At 46.4% G+C, this 20,932-nt stretch overlaps 1 protein-coding gene across 4 annotated transcripts in view; it reads left to right on the top strand.

The window, feature by feature from the left end:
• The window catches only part of DGLUCY (D-glutamate cyclase), a 131,308-nt gene that overhangs the window by 15,453 nt on the left and 94,923 nt on the right, over positions 1–20,932 (top strand). For all 4 annotated transcript variants that reach the window (XM_040412108.1, XM_040412109.1, XM_040412107.1 and 1 more), the window contains exons 3-7: positions 1,045–1,198; positions 2,900–3,098; positions 6,501–6,651; positions 7,161–7,283; positions 8,029–8,226. In XM_040412108.1, coding sequence (XP_040268042.1) covers positions 1,045–1,198; positions 2,900–3,098; positions 6,501–6,651; positions 7,161–7,283; positions 8,029–8,226 — 825 coding nt within the window. The remainder of the gene's footprint in view (positions 1–1,044; positions 1,199–2,899; positions 3,099–6,500; positions 6,652–7,160; positions 7,284–8,028; positions 8,227–20,932) is intronic.

The following is a 20,932-nucleotide window of genomic DNA, read 5'->3' as shown; positions in this document are numbered from 1 at the left end:
CTCAAATTTTATTAGTCGCATCTACTACTGAAATTGTGCTTGTTTTAGAGGCTTTTGCGTTCACCTATTTTGATATTTTTTAACTAATTCAGACATTTTCAAACTTTTGCAACTTTTTATGTAGGTGCGCCTTTTTTTTTTATGCCTGAAATTATCGCAAAACCAGTCTAAATTTTCCACCCCAAGGCTGGTGTACTTTTCTTTACCTGTTTTGAGTAGTGAAGTGCAATTTTTTATTTGTTTCCGCATCCGAGCCGCAGTTTTTGCGACTCAGATGCGGACCCATTCACTTCAATAGGGCCGCAAAAGATGGGGACAGCACTCCGTGTGCTGTCCGCATCCGTTGCTCTGTTCCGTAGCCCCGCAAAAAAAAAATGCGGACAAGAATAGGCATTTATAGAATGGGCCGCTCGTTCCATTCCACAAATTGCGGAAGGCACACGGGCGGCTTCCGTTTTTTGCGGATCCGCGGTTTGCAGACCGCAAAAACGGCACAGTTGTGTGCATAAGGTCTAAAAGTCACACTTTCATAGAGACATGCATCTTTTTCCATGTGCAAAAAAAATTAGACCAGTCTAAGTGAATATGAACCTGTCTAACTGAAAAGCAACCACCAGAGGTCAGATTAATAACAATAAGCCTTGTCTAATTCATGAAGTGCTGCCAGACATTTAATAAATACAGTCTTATTTTACCCCTAAAAACAGGAGAGCTTGATAAACGTGCACCACCATGTTCTCCTTCCTTTGAGGCAATTGTAGGACCGATGTTTGTGGCTTTCATGGCATTTCTTCTTCATTTATAGAGCAAGCATTAGGACATGTACCCATGGGTTGATGGGACAGGCCACTTGTGTGCATTTTGTGTGGATTTTGCACAAAGTTACTTTAACTTTCAGTGATTCAGCTCGGTATGATCGCAGTCCTGCGCCTATCATCACCCAGAAATATGTTATATTTTTCAAGATCCAATTCAGATATGTAGAAATCTAGATCCCACGTTTCCTCTTGACGTGGCCTTGTGCTTTTTTTTTTTTACCCCCAGGGTATAACCAGGCCAACGTGGTGATTCTGAACAAGTCTTTAGCAAATGATTTTGAGAAATTTTGCCAAGCCAATAGTGGCCCGCTCCCTCTATTATACCGCAGTGACTCTGGGGAATGGAAATGTCCTCCACTAAGCAGTGACTCTGATATACGGTAAGGAATCCTTTATCTTACAGTACACTTTGAGTTTATCTTACTAGTAAATGCAACCAGTAGTTACTTATTTTCAGCCATTTCAGACTGGGGAGAGACAGCTTATGATTATCAAATGATGTCACATATATGTGACTGATATCAGCCGCTCCTCTTATATCGCTCCAGTACTGATATAACCTCCAGAGACATTACATCATATGTGACTGATATCAGCCGCTCCTCTTATAACGCTCCAGCACTGATATAACCTCCAGAGACATTACATCATATGTGACTGATATCAGCCGCTCCTCTTATAACGCTCCAGCACTGATATAACCTCCAGAGACATTACATCATATGTGACTGATATCAGCCGCTCCTCTTATAACGCTCCAGCACTAATATAACCTCTAGAGAGATTACATCATATGTGACTGATATCAGTCGCTCCTCTTATAACGCTCCAGTACTGATATAACCTCCAGAGACATTTACATCATATGTGACTGATATCAGCCGCTCCTCTTATAACGCTCCAGTACTGATATAACCTCCAGAGACATTACATCATATGTGACTGATATCAGCCGCTCCTCTTATAACGCTCCAGTACTGATATAACCTCCAGAGACATTACATCATATGTGTTTGATATCAGCCGCTCCTCTTATAACGCTCCAGCACTGATATAACCTCCAGAGACATTACATCATATGTGACTGATATCGGCCGCTCCTCTTATAACGCTCCAGTACTGATATAACCTCCAGAGACATTACATCCTATGTGACTGATATCGGCCGCTCCTCTTATAACGCTCCAGTACTGATATAACCTCCAGAGACATTACATCCTATGTGACTGATATCAGCCGCTCCTCTTATAACGCTCCAGCACTGATATAACCTCCAGAGACATTACATCCTATGTGACTGATATCAGCCGCTCCTCTTATAACGCTCCAGTACTGATATAACCTCCAGAGACATTACATCCTATGTGACTGATATCGGCCGCTCCTCTTATAACGCTCCAGCACTGATATAACCTCCAGAGACATTACATCCTATGTGACTGATATCAGCCGCTCCTCTTATAACGCTCCAGTACTGATATAACCTCCGGAGACATTACATCCTATGTGACTGATATCGGCCGCTCCTCTTATAACGCTCCAGTACTGATATAACCTCCAGAGACATTACATCCTATGTGACTGATATCGGCCGCTCCTCTTATAACGCTCCAGTACTGATATAACCTCCGGAGACATTACATCCTATGTGACTGATATCGGCCGCTCCTCTTATAACGCTCCAGTACTGATATAACCTCCAGAGACATTACATCCTATGTGACTGATATCAGCCGCTCCTCTTATAACGCTCCAGTACTGATATAACCTCCGGAGACATTACATCCTATGTGACTGATATCGGCCGCTCCTCTTATAACGCTCCAGTACTGATATAACCTCCAGAGACATTACATCATATGTGACTGATATCAGCCGCTCCTCTTATAACGCTCCAGCACTGATATAACCTCCAGAGATATTACATCCTATGTGACTGATATCAGCCGCTCCTCTTATAACGCTCCAGTGCTGATATAACCTCCAGAGACATTACATCATATGTGACTGATATCGGCCGCTCCTCTTATAATGCCGCTACACTTGAGAATTTTTGATTCAGCGTCTTTTGTATGTTCCAGGACGGACTGCCTTCTGTATCGGAAATATGAACATGGCATCTACACTGAGAGCCTAGCCAGTCTGGAGAGTTACTCAGACAAACTGAAGGATATGGTGACTTTCTACCTAGGTTGCAGCTTTTCCTTTGAAAGTGCAGTGCAGAAACTGGGAGTACCTGTGAGAAATGTGGATCAACAACGGAACATCAGCATGTACACGGTAGGGGGGCTGAATTCAAAATTGGGGAATAAATGAAGAATATTATTGTAGAAGATAAGTGTTAGCAGTCTGGCATAGGCTGGGTTAAAAGTATTACCACCTTTGGACATTATAGTCCACCATCAAGAAAGGTGCTCAAAATAAACTTGTTAGTGCCTATTCACACATTCTGGCTGCTTTACTATTTTACAGATTTGATGGCTTTGCAGGAATAGTTGTTGGTCAGACAAACGTCTGACAGTAAGAAAAAATAAGATTCTATTTTTAAATTTTTAAATTATTTGTTTTGCTGCAGTTGCACCAAAAGCTGCTTTCACAGCCGCACTGGTTGTCCTTGTACATAGACTGCAGATTATCTAATGTGACCTAACAGCTTATCTCTAATAACTGTAGCCTGAGCTCCCACAATGCACTGCACGCTAATGATTCATATGATGTAACGGTACAAAATAAGTAAAATTTTAGCAGTATAATCCACTGCTACAGGTGAAACTCGAAAAATTTGAATATCGTGCAAAATTCATTTATTTCAGTAATGCAACTTAAAAGGTAAAACTAATATATGAGATAGATTACAGGCAAAGCGAGAAATTTCAAGCCTTTATTTGTTATAATTTGGATGAATATGGCTTACAGTTTATGAAACCCCAAAGTCACAATCTCAGGTCCCCTTTGCTCAGGGGGTATGGATTAATTAGCTGACTAGAGTGTGACACTGAGCCTAGAATATTGAACCTTTTCACAAAATTCTAATTTTAAGCAGCATTAATGAAATTCCTTTTAATTTTCATTACTGAAAAAAATTTACTTTTGCACGATATTCAAATTTTTCGAGTTTCACCTGTATATGGTAAATATTAACTATTTTAATTTTCCTTTAAAGGCTATGTACACTTTCGGAGGCAATTTTTTATGACTGCATGTTACTCATTTTTGGATGAAAATCATTTTTTCAATTGGCCTTTATTAATAAAAATATTGAGCCGTTCTGTTACAAAGGGCTTATGCTACTTTCACATATGTGTTTTTGCCTGATCCGTTATGGATCAGCAAAAAACGCTTCCGTTATTGATAATACAACCGGCTGCATCCGTTATGAACGGATCCTATTGTATTATCTTTAAAGGGGTTGTCCGGGTTCAGAGCTGAACCCAGACATACCCTTATTTTCACCCCGGCAGCATCCCTGAGCCTAGCATCGGAGCATCTCATGCTCCAATGCGCTCCCGTGCCCTGCACTAAATCGCGCAGGGCACAGGCTCTTTTGTTTACAATAACACACTGCCGGGCGGTAACTTCCGCCCGGCAATGTGTTCGGTGACGTCACCGGCTCTGAGGGGCGGGCTTTAGCTCTGCCCTAGCCGTTTTACTGGCTAGGGCAGAGCTAAATCCCGCCCATCAGTGCCGTGACGTCACCGGGGTTCCTGTCAGCCCCATGGAGAGCCCCGATACGTCACCGGAACTCCTAAAAATGCCTTTGCCCTGCGCTTTTTAGCGCAGGGCAAAGGAGAGCATCGGAGCATGAACTGCTCCGATGCTCATGTCAGGGGGGCTGCCGGGGTGAAAATTAAGGGATGTCCGGGTTCAGCTCTGAACCCGGACAACCCCTTTAAAATAGCAATGACGTTTTGCTCCGCATCCCATGCCAGACAGAAAAATGCTGCTTGCAGCGGTTTTCTGTCTGGCATGGGAACGCAACCAAAAGGAATGGAATGCATTCTGGTGCAATCCGTTTCCTTCAGTTCAGTTTTGTCCCCATTGACAATAAATGGGGACAAAATGGAAGCGTTTTTCTTTGGTATTGAGATCCTCTGCCTGATCTCAATACCGGAAAAGAAAAACGCAGATGTGAAAGTAGCCTTACTGTTTTTCTAACTGTGTGACTGGTACTTTCACACAGTTAGAAATACTGTAATGAGTGTTTATAATGTCAGAGAACAGAGATAAGGAGCCCGTCTGCTCCTGGTCTGACGGAAAAGACAAAAAATTAAAAGGGTGCTTCTAGTGCATGTCAGCTCTGTACAGAAAAAGGACATAATATATTTTTTTCCAGATTTAATTTTTTTTTTTATATTCTATGTACTGGACATGATTATGGGGGCGGCCATCTTGTCTGAGATGTTCTTAACAGAATTTAGAAAGCATTAAGAAAATAGCTTTTCGGCAGCTCCGTGGGCCATGGACACAATGGACTGAAGGGGACCTCTGACTGAAAGTTTTCTAGGCATGCTCTGTGACCTGTGCAGAGGTCATTGTACAAGGAAAGAATTGATAAGCTTTGACAATCGCCTATTTTGAATGGTGGATCCTGTCTTATCTGTCATTCTAATCCTGCCTGTAATTCTATCACCTCTGTGTATAGATAAGCAGATAACTGCAGTAAATTGATCGGTAAAGATCAAGAAGTGGTGCCTGTGATTAGGTCTAGAGGCCAGTGAGAAAATTGCAGGATTTTATTTAATGTAGATATTGACATGCAAAATTAAAAATAACCTCGCCAAATTTTTTTGAAAATAATTTGAAGCATAAAAATGTGATTCAAACAATAAGTCATTTTCTGGTGACACATTTCCATTAAGCCTGCCATCCACATGAGAGAACGGTTGGCAGCATGTAACCAGTAACCATTTGTCCATGGAATTGTTCATAAGAATGATCCCAGTAGCAATATGCCAGACTTAGTGTCCATTCACATGTCCGCAAAAGGGTCCGTGAACGGGTGCGGACCCATTCATTCTCTATGAGCCCGGACGTGATGCAGAGAGCACACTATGTGCTCTCTGCTTCCGCATTTGCGGAGCGCGGCCCCGAACTTCCGGTCCGCAGCTCTGCAAAATATAGAACATGTCCTATTCTTGTCCGCAGCTGCGGACAAGAATAGGTATTTCTATAGGGGGTGCCGGCCGGGTGTGTTGCGGATCCGCAATTTGCGGGTCCGCAACACACCATGGACGTGTGAATGGACCCTAACTGTGCCAACCAGGGAGTCAGTTTAAAAAAATAAATAAAAATGTCTACTTGGTCCTTCAGCATATGATCGGCTGAAATTTTCCAACCTGATCAATCACAGTTTCAGCAGACAGAAGTCGGCCATCATGATTGGTCTTTCAAATGATCGTTGGTTGAAATCAGACATTTCAGCTGACTTTAACCTCATGTACGGCTAGCTTTACATCAGCGCTCCGGAAAAACGCATGCCAAATTACCTCTTCTCCAGATTGAAGAAAACAGCCCCTGAAGGTCAATGTCCAACTCGCTCAATTTGCACAGCATCTATATACACATTTTTTTTAAACCCATGTCATCATTCGCATTGGGAGACAGTTCTTTTATAGCAGGATAAATGCTTGTGTCTCTATTTTTCATATGAGTTGTAATGCAGTTTGATTATTTCTCTTGTAGACGACTGTTCCGTGTCATGAAGTAGGCAAGTTTTCCTGTAATCTTGTGGTGACCATGAGACCAGTTCCACAGGAGAAGCTGGTGGCTGCAGTCATTGCTACACACCCCATGAAAAAATCCCACGGGGCCCCGGTACACATTGGCTCCCCAGGTCTGTAGTCCCGCTACAGCATCCTGTTATTAACCCTTCGCTATCTGCTACATCTTGTTGTAGGGGTTGTCTAGGGGACAGATATTGGTGACCTATCCTCAGGATAGCTCATCAATGTCTATAGCCCTGAGAACCCCGTGTATTCAGCAACTGTATATTAAGGCAGTATTATCCCATATCACACCATATCATGTATCTCCTCTCCAGTGGATAACTCATAAATGCTTCTGGCTGGATCGTGTACTTGCAGTGGGGTTGGCAATGACAGACTCACAGACTCCTGGGGTTAAAACTTTTAACTTAAAAGTCCAAATAGCGCTTTATTTGCTCCTTGGCGCAGCACAATTCGTGGCATCCAAGTTAATGGCATAGAAGCTGTGGCACATAACACTATTACCACACTATTTAAGCCTCAATGCATTTCGTATTTATTGCACACCCTAGTAATGTATTGGGTTCTGTATAATATTCATATAAATGACAATTTTCTCTTATCGTTCGCTGTGCAGATTTTCTTGGGATTAATGATCTTCAGAAGACTGATTATGGAGAAGCGGTGCAGATGCATCCCGGTGATGTCCCTGTGTTTTGGGCTTGTGGTGTCACAGGCGTCGAAGCTGTTGTTAGTTGCAGTAGGTATCGACAAAGATTCGTACATAATCTGCAAGACCCATCTTTAATCTGACTGATGTACTACTAATCAAAGCTTCTAACAGGGAGTAGATGTTGTCACACTTCAGTTGATGGATATATAAATTAAATGGAGTAAAGCTCAGAAGCTCTAATAGTCAATTCATATTAATCAACCTTTGAAGTCAGTTTCCTGCCACATAGACAACCTTTGTGTGGGGAGGCATTATTTGTTGGGGGCGTTGAAGATCATAACCTATACTCGGGTGTTACAAATGCTTCATAGATTGAGTTGAGTTAGACCTTTTTCATATAGGCTTTCTCTCACAGTTGCATCAGATTTATGAAGTGTCCATTTTCCATGAATATGTTGCAAGGACATCACAAATAAAACCAACTATCTTTTACAATAGCATGTATACCTGACCCTGTAGCTTCCCCCTACCATCGATTCCTCAAGTGCCAGGAACTGGAAGCCATGTTCATTTGCAGAATACAGAAGCAGAAGTAATTAAGATCAGCAGTGACTTTTACAATCACCTCTAAGGTATAGAAGGGGAACAGAAGAATATTGAAATCTTGCCACATCTTGAGGTCTGTGTGGATACGTTTTAAGGGAAATGTTGCTTGTCCTTGGTGTCCCTTTAATTCGATTAATACTGATTAGACTGTTGATTGCAGATTATTTTCGTGCCTCGTGTGTGTATGGACAAGGATAAATCACTGGCATTGTAATTTTTCTTGCAGAATCCCCCTTGGCTTTTACCCATTCTCCAGGCTGCATGTTTATTACTGATGTTAAAAATGAAGACGCTTCAGATCTTTGCGCCAAAGAAGCTCCAAAAGTTGTTCAGATCTCTTCTGATCCTCTGCATTACAGCCTAGTCTCACAGCGGACAGCTGAAAAAATCAGATCACTGGAAGAAATTGTTGGCATAGACCCAGGTAATAATATGTGCTAAATTAAACCTGATTAGTAAACTCCTCTTAATCTGGATTTACATGGGCCGATTGAGCGGCCGATTGTCAGAAAGGAAGCGTTCCTTCCCTACAATCGGCTGCTCGTTCAGTGGAGGAGACACATTTACATGCAGCGATCTCCTTCACAGTATGAAGATGAGGGATTGCTATTATGATCTCTCGTCCTCATACAGAATCAAGGTTTCTGAGCAGCAGATCGCTGTATAGACGATTTGCTGCCCAGATGCCATGATCAGTGTTGCCTGCGTGAACGACAGGATCACCCGATGAATGAGCGTTTCGCTCGTTCATCAGGGGATCGGTGGCACATTTACCTGGCCAGATTTCTGTTCCCGATAATCTGCCTGATTCTCTGGTCCATGTAAATGCACCTATAGTGACTGTTTCATAAAATATAGATTATGTGACCCAAATTTATGAGAAACCATTGTCTTAACGGGTTACTCACAGCCTTGTTTTATTGACTCCGCACTGTTGGCTTCACAGGTCATATTAGGCTGAAAATTTACTTTGCCCAATCATCATTGTATAATAAAGTGTTCTGAAACTTTTTAAAATTGTTTACTCCCAAATATCTGCTTAATGTTGGTGAACGGAAACTTTGAGGCTAAATATATAGAAGTTGAAACACATCTTGATATATTCCTGCCCACAGGGATGTTTTATTACCCTGTATTCATGTAAGGCCTCATGCACACGACCGTTGTGTGCATCCGTGTCCGTTGTTCCGTTTTCCGTGATTTTCTGCGGACCCATTGACTTTCAATGGGTCCGTTGAAAACTCAGAAAATGAACCGTTTTTCATCCGCGTCCGTGATCCGTGTTTCCTGTCCGTCAAAAAAATATGACCTGTCCTATTTTTTTGACAGACAACGGTTCACGGACCCATTCAAGTCAATGGGTCTGTGAAAAAATACGGATGCACACAAGATTGTCATCCGCATCCGTGTCCGTAGGCTACTTTTACACAGACGGATCCGCTGATCCGTCTGCATAAAAGCTTTTTAGATCTGAGTTTTCACTTCGTGAAAACTCAGATCCGACCTGAAGGGTTAATTGTGCGGATCACAGCCCCCTGTAAGAGATCGGGTGCTGCCAGGCAGCAGGGGACAGTCATGTACACAGTTCTTAGTATATTCTAACTTGAAGCGTCCCCATCACCATGGGAACGCCTCTGTGTTAGAATATACTGTCGGATCTGAGTTTTCACGATATAACTCAAATCCGATGGTATATTTTAACATAGAGGCGTTCCCATGGTGATGGGGACGCTTCAAGTTAAAATATACCATCGGATATGAGAAAACTCCGATCTGATGGTATAATAGGGACTTCTGACTTTACATTGAAAGTCAATGGGGGACGGATCCGTTTGCAATTGCACCATATTGTGTCAACGTCAAACAGATCCGTCCCCATTGCCTTGCATTGTAAGTCAGGACGGATCCGTTTGGCTCCGCACGGCCAGGCGGACACTAAAACGACTTTTTCCTTCATGTCCGTGGATCCTCCAAAAATCAAGGAAGACCCACGGAAGAAAAAAACAGACACGGATCACGGAACTACGGAACCCGTTTTTGCGGACCGCAAAAAAAACCGGTCGTGTGCATGAGGCCTAATGCTGGGTTCAGACTTAGTAGTCATATGCTACCTGGCCAATTACTCACAGTTTTTACAAGTGAAACACATTTTTGACATTATTTTTATTTTCTATGCGGCACGATACTGCTAGGTGTGTCCCCAGTCTAAGAACGATCAGCCTGGAGTTTGAGAACAAGAGATTTGTAACAAACCCCCGACTGTGGAAGCAGTGTGTGATTGTACACAAATTATATAAAAAATGTGCATCATTTTAAAGCCTAAGATACATGGGTAATGCTTAGCAGTTCTGCAAAGTTGACGAGTAATGGATTGTGCTTTCTAGAAACTGGAGTTCTCCCCAATATATTAACCTTTCCTCTCCTATAATTTCTGATGCCATGATGGATAAAGTGACCTTTCTGTCCTAACCTACAATTTACAACCTACCTGGTGCCCTCAGTTCTGGGGTGGACTGGGAACTTTAAAAGGCCCTGGGAAAAAAAATCCAATGGGGTGGCCCCATTTTCTAGGGGGGTCCATATTGAGAGAAGGCGAAGCAACACAAATAGGCTTGGTCCCCTATAAACAAAGGATCTCGAAAGTTCTCACCTCCTGTTTCTCGGAAAACATGTCCGACTCAATCTCCCCAACCATACTATGGGAGGCCCATAAAGCTGTGGTGCGTGAGTGAATTTATCTCCATAGGCACTCATGCTAAATCCTGCCGGACCAAGGAGGTTGACTCCCTTATGTCTGATATTGCTAGGCTAGAGAGGTCCCATAAACAATCCTTGGCATCCTCGATCCGAGTTGATCTCACCAAATTGCAAGAGAATTTGAAACCGCTTCTCAATCTGAAAGCTGCAAAAGCGTACTTGTACTCTCAGCACAGGGTCTATCAACATGGCAACAAAGGCTCTAAATTTATGGCCTTGCTAGACAAAAGCAGAGAACAGCAATTACACATCAAACTAGTAGTCTCTGAGTCGGGCTCTTCAGTCACGGGGACACAGGGCATTGCACAATAATTCCAACGGTTCTATGCCTCCCTATATAATATACGGGAGGATGAACCCTCAGACCTAATGGCCCAACGCAAACTAGATAGAGCCACCTTCTTGGACCGATTGTCCCTCCCTTCACTAACCGACACCCAACGATCCGAACTAGATAAACAATTTACCCTAGAGGAACTCAAATCGGCCCTCTCGTCATCCCCTCAGGGCAAGAGCCCAAGCCCCGACGGCCTTCCCATACAATACTACAAATCCTTTCAGGAGACCTTACTTCCTCAAATGCTGAACACCTTTAACTCACTGACGGAAGGAGCAGGGTTCCCGACACAAACCTTAGCAGCACATATAACAATTCTACCAAAGGACGGTAAAGACCCCTCCCTTTGTAGCAGTTACCTCCCTATATCTCTCCTTAATGTAGACATTAAGCTTTACGCAAAACTATTGGAAAACCGATTGAATGCTATACCGCCGGGTCTTGTAAATGCCGAACAAGTGGGGTTCGTGAAGGGGAGGGAGGGAAAGGATAATACGCTGAGGGTCCTGCAGTTGATTCAGTTCGCCCGGTCTACTAATACCCCTCTGGCTCTCCTATCCACTGACGCAGAGAAAGCGTTTGACCGAGTGGACTGGATCTTTATGTCCCAAGCCCTTGCTAAATTTGGGCTACCGCCACACTTTATCACTCGAATAATGGCACTTTACTTTACCCCCACTGCATCGGTACGAGTCTTTATCCTTTACCTTCCGAATTTCCAACGGTACACGTCAGGGATGCCTTCTGTCCCCTTTACTTTTCGTTCTCACGATAGAAATGCACATTCAATACATCAGGCAGCATCCAGACGTTATAGGCATTACAGTGAGAAAACAGGTACACCTCACGGAAGTGTACGCGGACGATCTCCTAATACGTTGAATCCTGATGTTTCTCGCTTGTATCATTGGGGGACACAGAAGACCATGGGTATAGCTGCTGCCACTAGGAGGCGACACTAAGCAAAAAAGTGTTAGCTCCTCCTCTCAGCTATACCCCTCCTGCAGACACTGAGCTAATCAGTTTTAGCTTAGTGTCCGTAGGAGGCAGACATGTTTTCCTGTAGGTCTGCCAAAGATTTTTATTTTTTATTTTTCCGATTGGACTACAGGCGGCCTCCAACCACCTGTTTTCCCCACACTTGAGGGGGGAGACCAGTGGTTCCTCAAGCCCGCTGCTCGTTCCCCACCTCTGGAAGACAAGGAGGAACAGTGGATCTCAAATCCTCTGTCACCCGCCAGCTACAGTGTCACCATGCAGCTACTTCCAGAGGTACCCCCCTGTTACCAGTGTACCCGCCCTCCCCAAGGGGCAGCACACTGAGGAAGGTGACACTGCTGGAGTCAGGGTGGGCAGAAACCGTCTAGGAAAGTATTACCTACCTTTCCCTGCTGGCCCCCACCCCCAAGGGGTTAATCTTCCTCCCCTCCTCCCTGTACTGGGTTCTAGGGGTTAACCTTCTGCTGCGTCCCCTTCTCCTGTGTTCTCTAAAGTGAACACAGTAAAATGTAAATTTTCCTCAAAACTTTGGCCTCTCACTGGCCCTCGGTCTGGCTCCGGTCCCCAGCCCCCTCATTTTTCCTCCAGGCCCGGCGGTACTCCAGGGCTCGCAGGCCTCCTTGGGCCGCCGCTGCTTTCTCTCACAGGGCATCGGTACGCCCGTTCCCTGCCTCCTCTGTTCGGGGAGCAAGATCCCCCCTGACACTCCCGCTTCCTCCATGCGCTGCTCTCCCAGCCGAAAGTTCTTCCGGTCGGCCCACCTGTACGGGAGGCCCCGCCTCTGCGGCCTACTATGCCGCGTTCCCCCAGAGTGTTTGGGGGGCGGGGACTGTACTCTCAGAGCGCGAAACATTTGCGCCCATATCTTCGGCCCACTGAGCTCCGCCCCCAACCTACTTAACCTTTCCTTGCCTCAGTGCTTCGGAAAAGTAATAACATCACTCTTAAAAGGGTTGATAGCATTGGGGCTGTATGTAATTCCCACAGCTATTATTATTATTATTATTAACCCTTGGAGCTCCGCTCCTATTTTGGGCTTAGTTCCCATCGCCCTATAGCAGTGTGTGACCAGCTTGTTATCTTAGTGCTTGTAGTGCCCCACGTTCAGGCTTACTCTGTGTCCTCTCTACAGCTACAGCGGAGCCAGTGGCGCAATGGATAGGGAGCGTGCTTGCCCTACCGCTAGCTACTTACGACTAGGATACTGTACATCCTGTAGCATTAACCCCTTCCATAGGCGGAGTACTTGCACTACCACGGTATACTGTACAGCCTGTAGCATTACCCTCCTTCCATAGGCGGAGTACTTGCACTACCACTTGATACTGTGCAGCATGTAGCATTACCCTCCTTCTTTAGGCGGAGTATTTGCACTACCACTGGATCCTATTCATTCTGTATCATTGCTCTTTTTTCATAGGTAGGGTATTCGCACATAGGACCCTATACATCCGGTAGCAAGGCCTCTTTCCATAGGCGGAGTATTTACTTCACCACTGGATACTGTACAGCCTGTCACATTATTGTCCTTTTATAGGTGGAATACTAGCAATAACACTGGATACAGTACATCCTGTACCATTACCCTCCTTCCATAGGCAAAGTATTGGCACTACCACTGGATCATATATTCCCAGTACCATTGCCCTCCTTCCATAGAGGGTGTATTTACACTTTCACTGGGTACTGTACATTCTGTGACATTATCCTCATTCCATGGAGTAATTGCGCTACCACTGGATCTTATACAGACTGTAGTATTACTCTCCTTCCTTAGACAGAGTAATTACACTTCCACCGGAGACCATATGTTCTGTCGCATTACCCCTTCCGCAGGCGGAGTAATTGCGCAAATCCTGGTTATCTTCTGTCCGGTTGGATTTCCACCTTCTATAGGTGGACTAGTTGCACCACAATCGCATACTGTAGCTCCTGTTGCATTACCCTCCTTCTATTGAGTAGTTGCACAACCAGTGGACCCTGTACATCTGTTGGGTTTCCCTCTTTCCGCCAGCGGAGTAACTCCACTACCACTGGAAACTGTTTATACTGTTACATTTTCTGTCTTTCTTAGGTGGAGATGGGTACCACACCCGCATAAGATCCTGTAGCATTACCCTCCTTCCATCGGCGGGGTAGTTCCACAACCAGTGGTACTTGTTCTACCAGTGGATACTGTACATCTCGTCGGGCTCCCCTCTTTCCAAAGGCGGAGTATTCCCACTACCTTTGGTATCCTCCACCCTATCGCATTATCCCCTTGTCGCATTCCATCCCGTTCCAAGGGTGGTCTCCTTGCTAGACACAGACAATCGCCTTACCCCTGTCATAGGCGGTATTTTGGCACTACCACGGGATACTGTGACTACTTTCACACTATCATTTTCCTCAGGTAGTCATTGTACGGATTGGGCTCGGGCGCCTACAAGCCAGCCTCTGTCTTTCCAGTGTGTTGACCCACGACATGCCTCTCCTCGTGCCTTGAGTCTCCATGCGGAGCTTTCTAATTTTGTGGATTTTCTTAGGCAAGCTCGGTGTCCACAGTCCTTCAGTAGGTGGAACGTCTGCACGAATTTCCAGTTTTCTTCCTTCCCCGGTGGAGTATTGTGCTACCAACAGTTCATGTTAGCTACTTCTGTTTGACATCATTTTCAGGTGGAGTCCCCCCTCTGGAAGAGGCCATGGGTGCTGGTATGGCCTCCACCTATGAGGCAGTCTTTGCACTGGCCGTAGATTTTTGGGCTACTCCTGTTCCGTGGCTGCTACTGTGTGACCCCTTCCCAGGGAGAGTCTTTGCATTCTTCCTTCAAATGCCGACAGTCACTGGTTCTGGCTTACAGGACGCATTGTCAGTGGGCGCAGCACCAGAGGTTCTTGCCGCATCCCCTTCCTCCATGTGGGGTATTGACCCTGGCATTTCATGCTGTTTTCTGCAATACATTTACCAGGCATGGTATGTATGGTGTTCCTGAGGCAGTGGCTGATAGGTTCACTTATTCCTTATGTTATTGGTCAAATGCCCATACCAAGCCATGCTACAGGTGATGGGTTCTCTAACTCATGGTGGGCACTAGTGCGGTTTTCTGTACCTGGTATAACCTACCGTTTTCTGTGGCGCTGGCTTAGCGCCTTGTTCCCTTCACATGTCGTGCCTTGCCTCTACCATCTGCTACGGTGACAGCATCAGCGTTCCCTCCTTGTGGAAGTTTGGGTTTGCCTGTGAGTTGTCTGCACTGCTTCCCTCACCGGGTACAGCGGTTATACTGTCCTTGTTGTCACCACTTACACTAGTTCTCTACTGAACCGTATCAGCCTCTTCTACTTCTCCCCTTCCGCAAGGCGAGTAGTTGCACTTCCCCAGATACTGTTTCTGCTTGCTTGGCCAGTTTCCATAGGCGTTGGGTTCTTGTCGGCCTTCTTTCTGCTGTGGAGTATCTGCGTGGGTAGTATGGTTCCGTTACCGTTTTTATTTTTCTGGGACTTGTGGCGTTCGACATCCGCACTCCCTTCCTGGTGCAGTATTTATCCCATATCTGGTTCCAGTCTGGCCGTTTCGTACATTCCTCTCATAGCCTCCTTCTCTTCTTCTTTAGGAAGAGTTGGTCCGTAGTGGCGCTCTATAGTGTCTAATGGGTTTACGCAACTTTTATTTTTTCAGACATGTATGTTGCTTCTACCTGTTCCCCTTGGCCTCGGTACTTTTTCTTTAGCTTCCGGTTAGGTCTACCAGTTCAGGCAGCCTTCCATAGGTATCGGACAGCTTCTCTCTTCTTTTGTTAGGGAGCTTAAGGTCCTCCTCTCCCTGTCTCTGCTTACCACATTGTCATTTTCCTTGAGGAACATTCTTATGAGACAAACGCCTTGGCCGTAGGTCTAAAGGGGACGTTTTATTTTTTTATCCCGGAGGTCACTTTTCCTACCAGGTTACTCCCCAATTTTTTTTGCGTTTTTTGGGGTCGGTTCCACTGCCTTGTTCACATTCTCTGTCTCTTCTCTCCCTCGATATTCTTTTCTTGTGGGCCACGGTCATGCCTGACATCCAGGTTCTCTGGCCCTGATTTGTTAATGGTTCTGCCGGAGTGCTCTTCTCCTTTGAAAGTCTGGTATGGAGTTGGGGGTTGTCACCTTCTGACACCTCTACTTCTTCCTCCATGGGGGGCAAGATTTGTTACGTCCGCAGTTCTCTGGCCCTTGGTATCCAGACACCATTTTCAGTTCATTTTCTTCTCGGGCCATGTTGTGACTGTTGATCACTCTTGGGATCTTTTCCTGGGGTGCTGGTCCTTTGCTATCACCTTCCTTAGAAGTCTTCTGGGCCCAGACTATGTTTTCTCTCTCCGTTATATACTGTAGTCGCTCCGTTTGCTCTGGTGCCTGACTTGTTTTCATTCTTGTCCATCTTGTGGATATTTGGTGTGCTCTCCACTTCTTCTGAAGTCTCCTAAGCAGTGGCTTATGTCCCCGGGGCTGTTCTTCTTCTGCCCAACCGGGGCATCTGGGTATTCAGACGCTCTCTGGCTGGCCTTCCTGGGAATGGCTCTTCCCATCCTTTTTTAGGGGTCCGGGTGTGTCCTCCCCCCGCAATTCTGTGTGGGGCCTTATGACAGGCCTTGGATTCGTTCTGGTCTTGTTCCCTCCCCATGGTACTGCTATTTACCGTCCCGTGGTCTTCTGTGTCCCCCAATCATACGAGCGACAAAATAGGATTTTTGTCTTACCTGTAAAGTCCTTTTCTTGCTGAGTTCATTGGGGGACATGCTGGCTCTCTTTGATGGGTCCCTCAGGTTCTTGATTCTGACCCATCTTCGCTATTCTTACTATTTATTGTTTTCTGTTGGCTTCTCGTGGTTGCTCCTACTGCTTCCGTACAAAATGATTTGCTCAGTATCTGCAGGAGGGGTATATCTGAGAGGAGGAGTTGACACTTTTTTGCTCCTAGTGGCAGCAGCTATATCCATGGTCTTCTGTGTCCCCCAATGAACTCGGCAAGAAAAGGATTTTAAAGGTAAGACAAAAATCCTACTATCTCATCCGTTTTATTGAGGGACACAGGCCTTGACCATGGGTATAGCTGTTGCCACTAGGAGACGGACACTAAGCACTCAAAGTGTAAGCTCCTCCCTCTTCAGCTATATCCTTCCTACAGTGACTAAGCTAAATCAGTTTTTAGCTTAGTGTCTGTAGTTTCCCCAATCACCAGGATTCCTCTCTCTCTCCAAGGAGTGGAATTTTCCTGAGCCAAAGCCAAAGCGCTTGAACATCCTTTATCCTTTTCCGGAGGATTTGACTAAGAAATGGTCGTCTCCACCTATAGTGGACCCGCCAAGTTGCCGCTTGGCTAAACATACTACCTTGCCAATGGCGGATGGGGCTTCTTTCTCTGATATCAGAGATAAGAAACCGGAAGCGTTTGCAAAATCTGCCTTTGAAGCAGTGGGCACAGCGTTGCAGCCGGTATTTGCCTCTAAATGGGTGAGCAAGGCTATGGGTCTCGACTCTGGAGTCCCCTCGGGGGAAATTGCAGATGTGGCCCTGCAGCTCTCTCATGCCAGTGCATATATTTGTGAAGCATCTTTGGACGCAGCCAGGCTGATAGAGCACTCATCAGCCCTGTTGGTGGCTATTCACCGTACCCTATGGCTCTCATGCTGGGCGGCAGATAATGCTTCAAAGTGGACCCTGACGGCCCTCCCCTTTTCCGGCAGCAGATTTTTTGGTAAGCTCCTGGATGAGATCATTTCAGACGCTACAGGTGGTAAGAGCACCCATTTACCACAGAACAGAGGGTGGTCTAATAGGTCAAAAAAGCGGAATCCTTTTTTTCGCCCCTTTCTGAGTTTTTCCAGCCCCAAGAGGGCATCCGGCAAGTTGGCCACGGATCAGAAGCGCAAACCTTCCTTCAAGCTGTGCCCTTCCTGGCATTCCCGTCAACAGGGCTCCAAGTCCTTTAACCCTAAGAACTCAGCTTTGGCTGTTTCACGTCTCAGATGCGTGGGAGGGGAGGTCGTTGCAGAGGGCTACAATTTGGATTTCAATCCTCCCCTCCGTTCTGTTTTTTTCGATCGTCTCCGGTCTCTCCCGCAGCCGCAGACTCTTTTATTTTTTTTCTGCCAATTCGCACACTGCTGCAGCAAGGTGTGATTGTTCCGGTTCCTGTGCAAGACCGTTTTCAGAGGTTTTACTCCAATCTCTTTGTGGTTCCCAAAAAAGAGGGGACGATCCATCCCGTTCTGTACCTCAAGGCACTCAACCGTTTCCTTCGCCTCCGCAGCTTCTGGATGGAGTCACTGAGGTCGGTCATTGCGTCCAAGGAACCGGGGGAGTACCTGTCCTTGATAGACATCAAGGACGCTTACTTTTATGTGCCTATCTGCGTCAGTCATCAGATGTTTCTCCGGTTCGCAGTGGGTCCATTTCGCTACAAGTTTGTAGCCCTCCCGTTTGGCCTGGCCACGGCTCCCAGGGTCTTTGCGAAGGTTCTGGCGGCAGTCATGGCCCTGCTCCATGCCAGGGGGATCGTAGCGATGCCTTACTTAGACGACATCCTTGGTGTTGGAAAATCTCTCTGTTCAAGGAGTATGGTCACGCGAGGAGCGCTCCCTTCCAATGAATGTTTCGGAGTTGAGGGCGATTCAGCTCTCTCTGCGTCATTGGGCCGACCATCTCAGGGGTTGTCCGGTTCGGGTTCAGTCCGACAACTCCACGGCAGTGGCGTACCTCAATCACCAGGGAGGTATCCGGAGCCCGGCAGCCATGGGGGAGACGGCGCTGATTCTTAGCTGGGCGGAGAAACATGTTTCGGCAATATCGACAGTTCACATCCCTGGATTGCAGACTTCCTCAGCCGGGAGGGTCTCGATCCCGGCGAGTGGGCTCTTCACCCGCAGGTCTTTCGTGCCATCTGCGAGAGGTGGGGTCAGCCGGATGTGGATCTCATGGCCTCAAGCTTCAACAACACGGTAGAGGACTTAATCCCGTGGTCCAGGGACCCTATGGCTCTGGCTTGCGACACGCTGGTGATTCCGTAGAGTCTGTTCACGTTTCCGTACGTATTTCCGCCTCGTCCGCTCATTCCGCGTCTCCTCCGGAAGATTAGGTCCGAGGTACTACCCGTCATTCTCGTGGCCCCAGATTGGCCACGCAGGGTGTGGAACGCGTCCCTAGTCGCCCTTCTCGACGACTAACCTTGGCGTCTTCCTCTTCGGGAGGACCTGCTGTCGCAGGGGCCGATCTTCCACCCAAATTTAGGGTCACTACATTTAACGGCATGGCTGTTGAAGCCGCCGTATTGAAGGCTCGTGGTTTTTCAGATGACTGGGTGCAGACCATGATTCCGGTCAGGAAGCTGTAGTCTTCTAGAATCTACCACCGGACCTGGAAGTCCTACTGTAGCCGGCGCGAGCGGCGGCAGCTTTCTCCCATGCGCTTTTCCGCAACTTTTGACTTTCCTGCAGTCGTGTATGGACTTGGGGCTGGCTCTCAGCTCCCTCAAAGGGCAGGTGTCGGCTCTCTCCATTCTTTTTCAGCGGAATTTAGCTTCGCTTTCGGCAGTTCGGACTTTTCTGCAGGGGGTGGCGCATGCTGCGCCCCCTTTCCGTCCTCCGTTGGATCCTTGGGATCTTAATATAGTGCTTAATGAGCCTTGAGCCTTTGCAGCAGGTGTCGCTGCGCTTCCTGTCTTATAAGGTGGCTTTTTGGTTGCAATTACTTCTATCCGTAGAGTGTCGGAACTCGCGGCTCTGTCATGTCGGTCGCCTTTCTTGATCGTTCATCAGGATAAGGTGGTCCTTCACCCTGTGCAGTCCTTCCTGCCGAAGGTGGTGTCAGCATTGCATCTAAATGAGGAGATTATTCTCCCTTAATTTTGTCCGGGCCCGGCTCATCCTTGGGAGCAGTCTCTCCATACCCTGAATTTGGTACAAGCCGTTCGGGTCTATCTGTCCCAGATGGCATTTTTAGGCGGACGGATTCCCTGTTCCTGATTCTGGAAGAGCCGAGACGAGGGCTGGCTGCGTTCAAAGTCTCCATTTCCCGATGGATTCGTTTTGGCTATTGTGGAAGCGTACTGCGTTAAGGACCGGGCCCCGCCCTTCCGGGTGACTGCTCATTCGGCTCGAGCGGTGGTGGCCTCTTAGGCGGTGCATCACGGGGCTTCGGCCTTTCAGGTGTGCAAGACGGCTACTTGGTCGTCTTTGCATACTTTCTCCAAGTTTTATTGAGTGCACACCTTTGCGTCTGCTGACGCGTCTCTGGGGCGTAGAGTTTTGCAGTTGGCAGTTCTCTGCTTGACGGGAGGGTTGTTTGTTATGCCCACCCTTGGGGACTGCTCTGTAACGTCCCATGGTCAAGCCTGTGTCCACCAAAGAGACGGATAAGAAAATTTTTCAACTTAACATAAAATCTGTTTCTCTTCTGTTCATTGGGGGACACAGCTCCCACCCATTTCTTTGTTTAAGGGCTTTTTCGGGCCTGTGTGGTTCTGGGTTTGTACATAGTGTGAATTTCTTTTGTCTGACTTCTCCTACTGCTTTTGCACTAAACTGATTTAGCTTGGTCCCTGCAGGAAGGGATATAGCTGAAGAGGGAGGAGCTTACACTTTATGTGCTTAGTGTCCGCCTCCTAGCGGCAACAGCTATACCCATGGTCAATTCCTGTGTACCCCAATGAACGGAAGAGAAACAGATTTTACGTTAAGTACAAAAATCTAGTTTTCTTTCTCAACGCTACAACACATCTTCTCTACATTCCATAACCTCTCTAATTTCAAGATTAACCCCACAAAATCGTTGGCGCTAAACATCTCTTGCCCTGACAGGATGGTTTCCTAGAGCTACCGCTGGATCCTCTTTCCCATGGTCCCACACCCCTATCAAATATGTGGACCTCTTCATCTCGGCTACCCTTGGGAACTGGTACTCACTCAACTATGTCCCCCTACTGTCACAAGTCTCAAAGATTATAGATAGCTGGAACCATATATTTCTTGGTTTGGACGAGCTAACCTCCTTTTAAATGATGTTTATCCCAAAATTTCTC

Source organism: Bufo bufo, chromosome 11 (genome assembly GCF_905171765.1).
Source record: "Bufo bufo chromosome 11, aBufBuf1.1, whole genome shotgun sequence".
In the NCBI taxonomy this organism is placed as follows: domain Eukaryota; kingdom Metazoa; phylum Chordata; class Amphibia; order Anura; family Bufonidae; genus Bufo; species Bufo bufo.
This window is presented reverse-complemented; position numbering and strand designations above follow the sequence as displayed.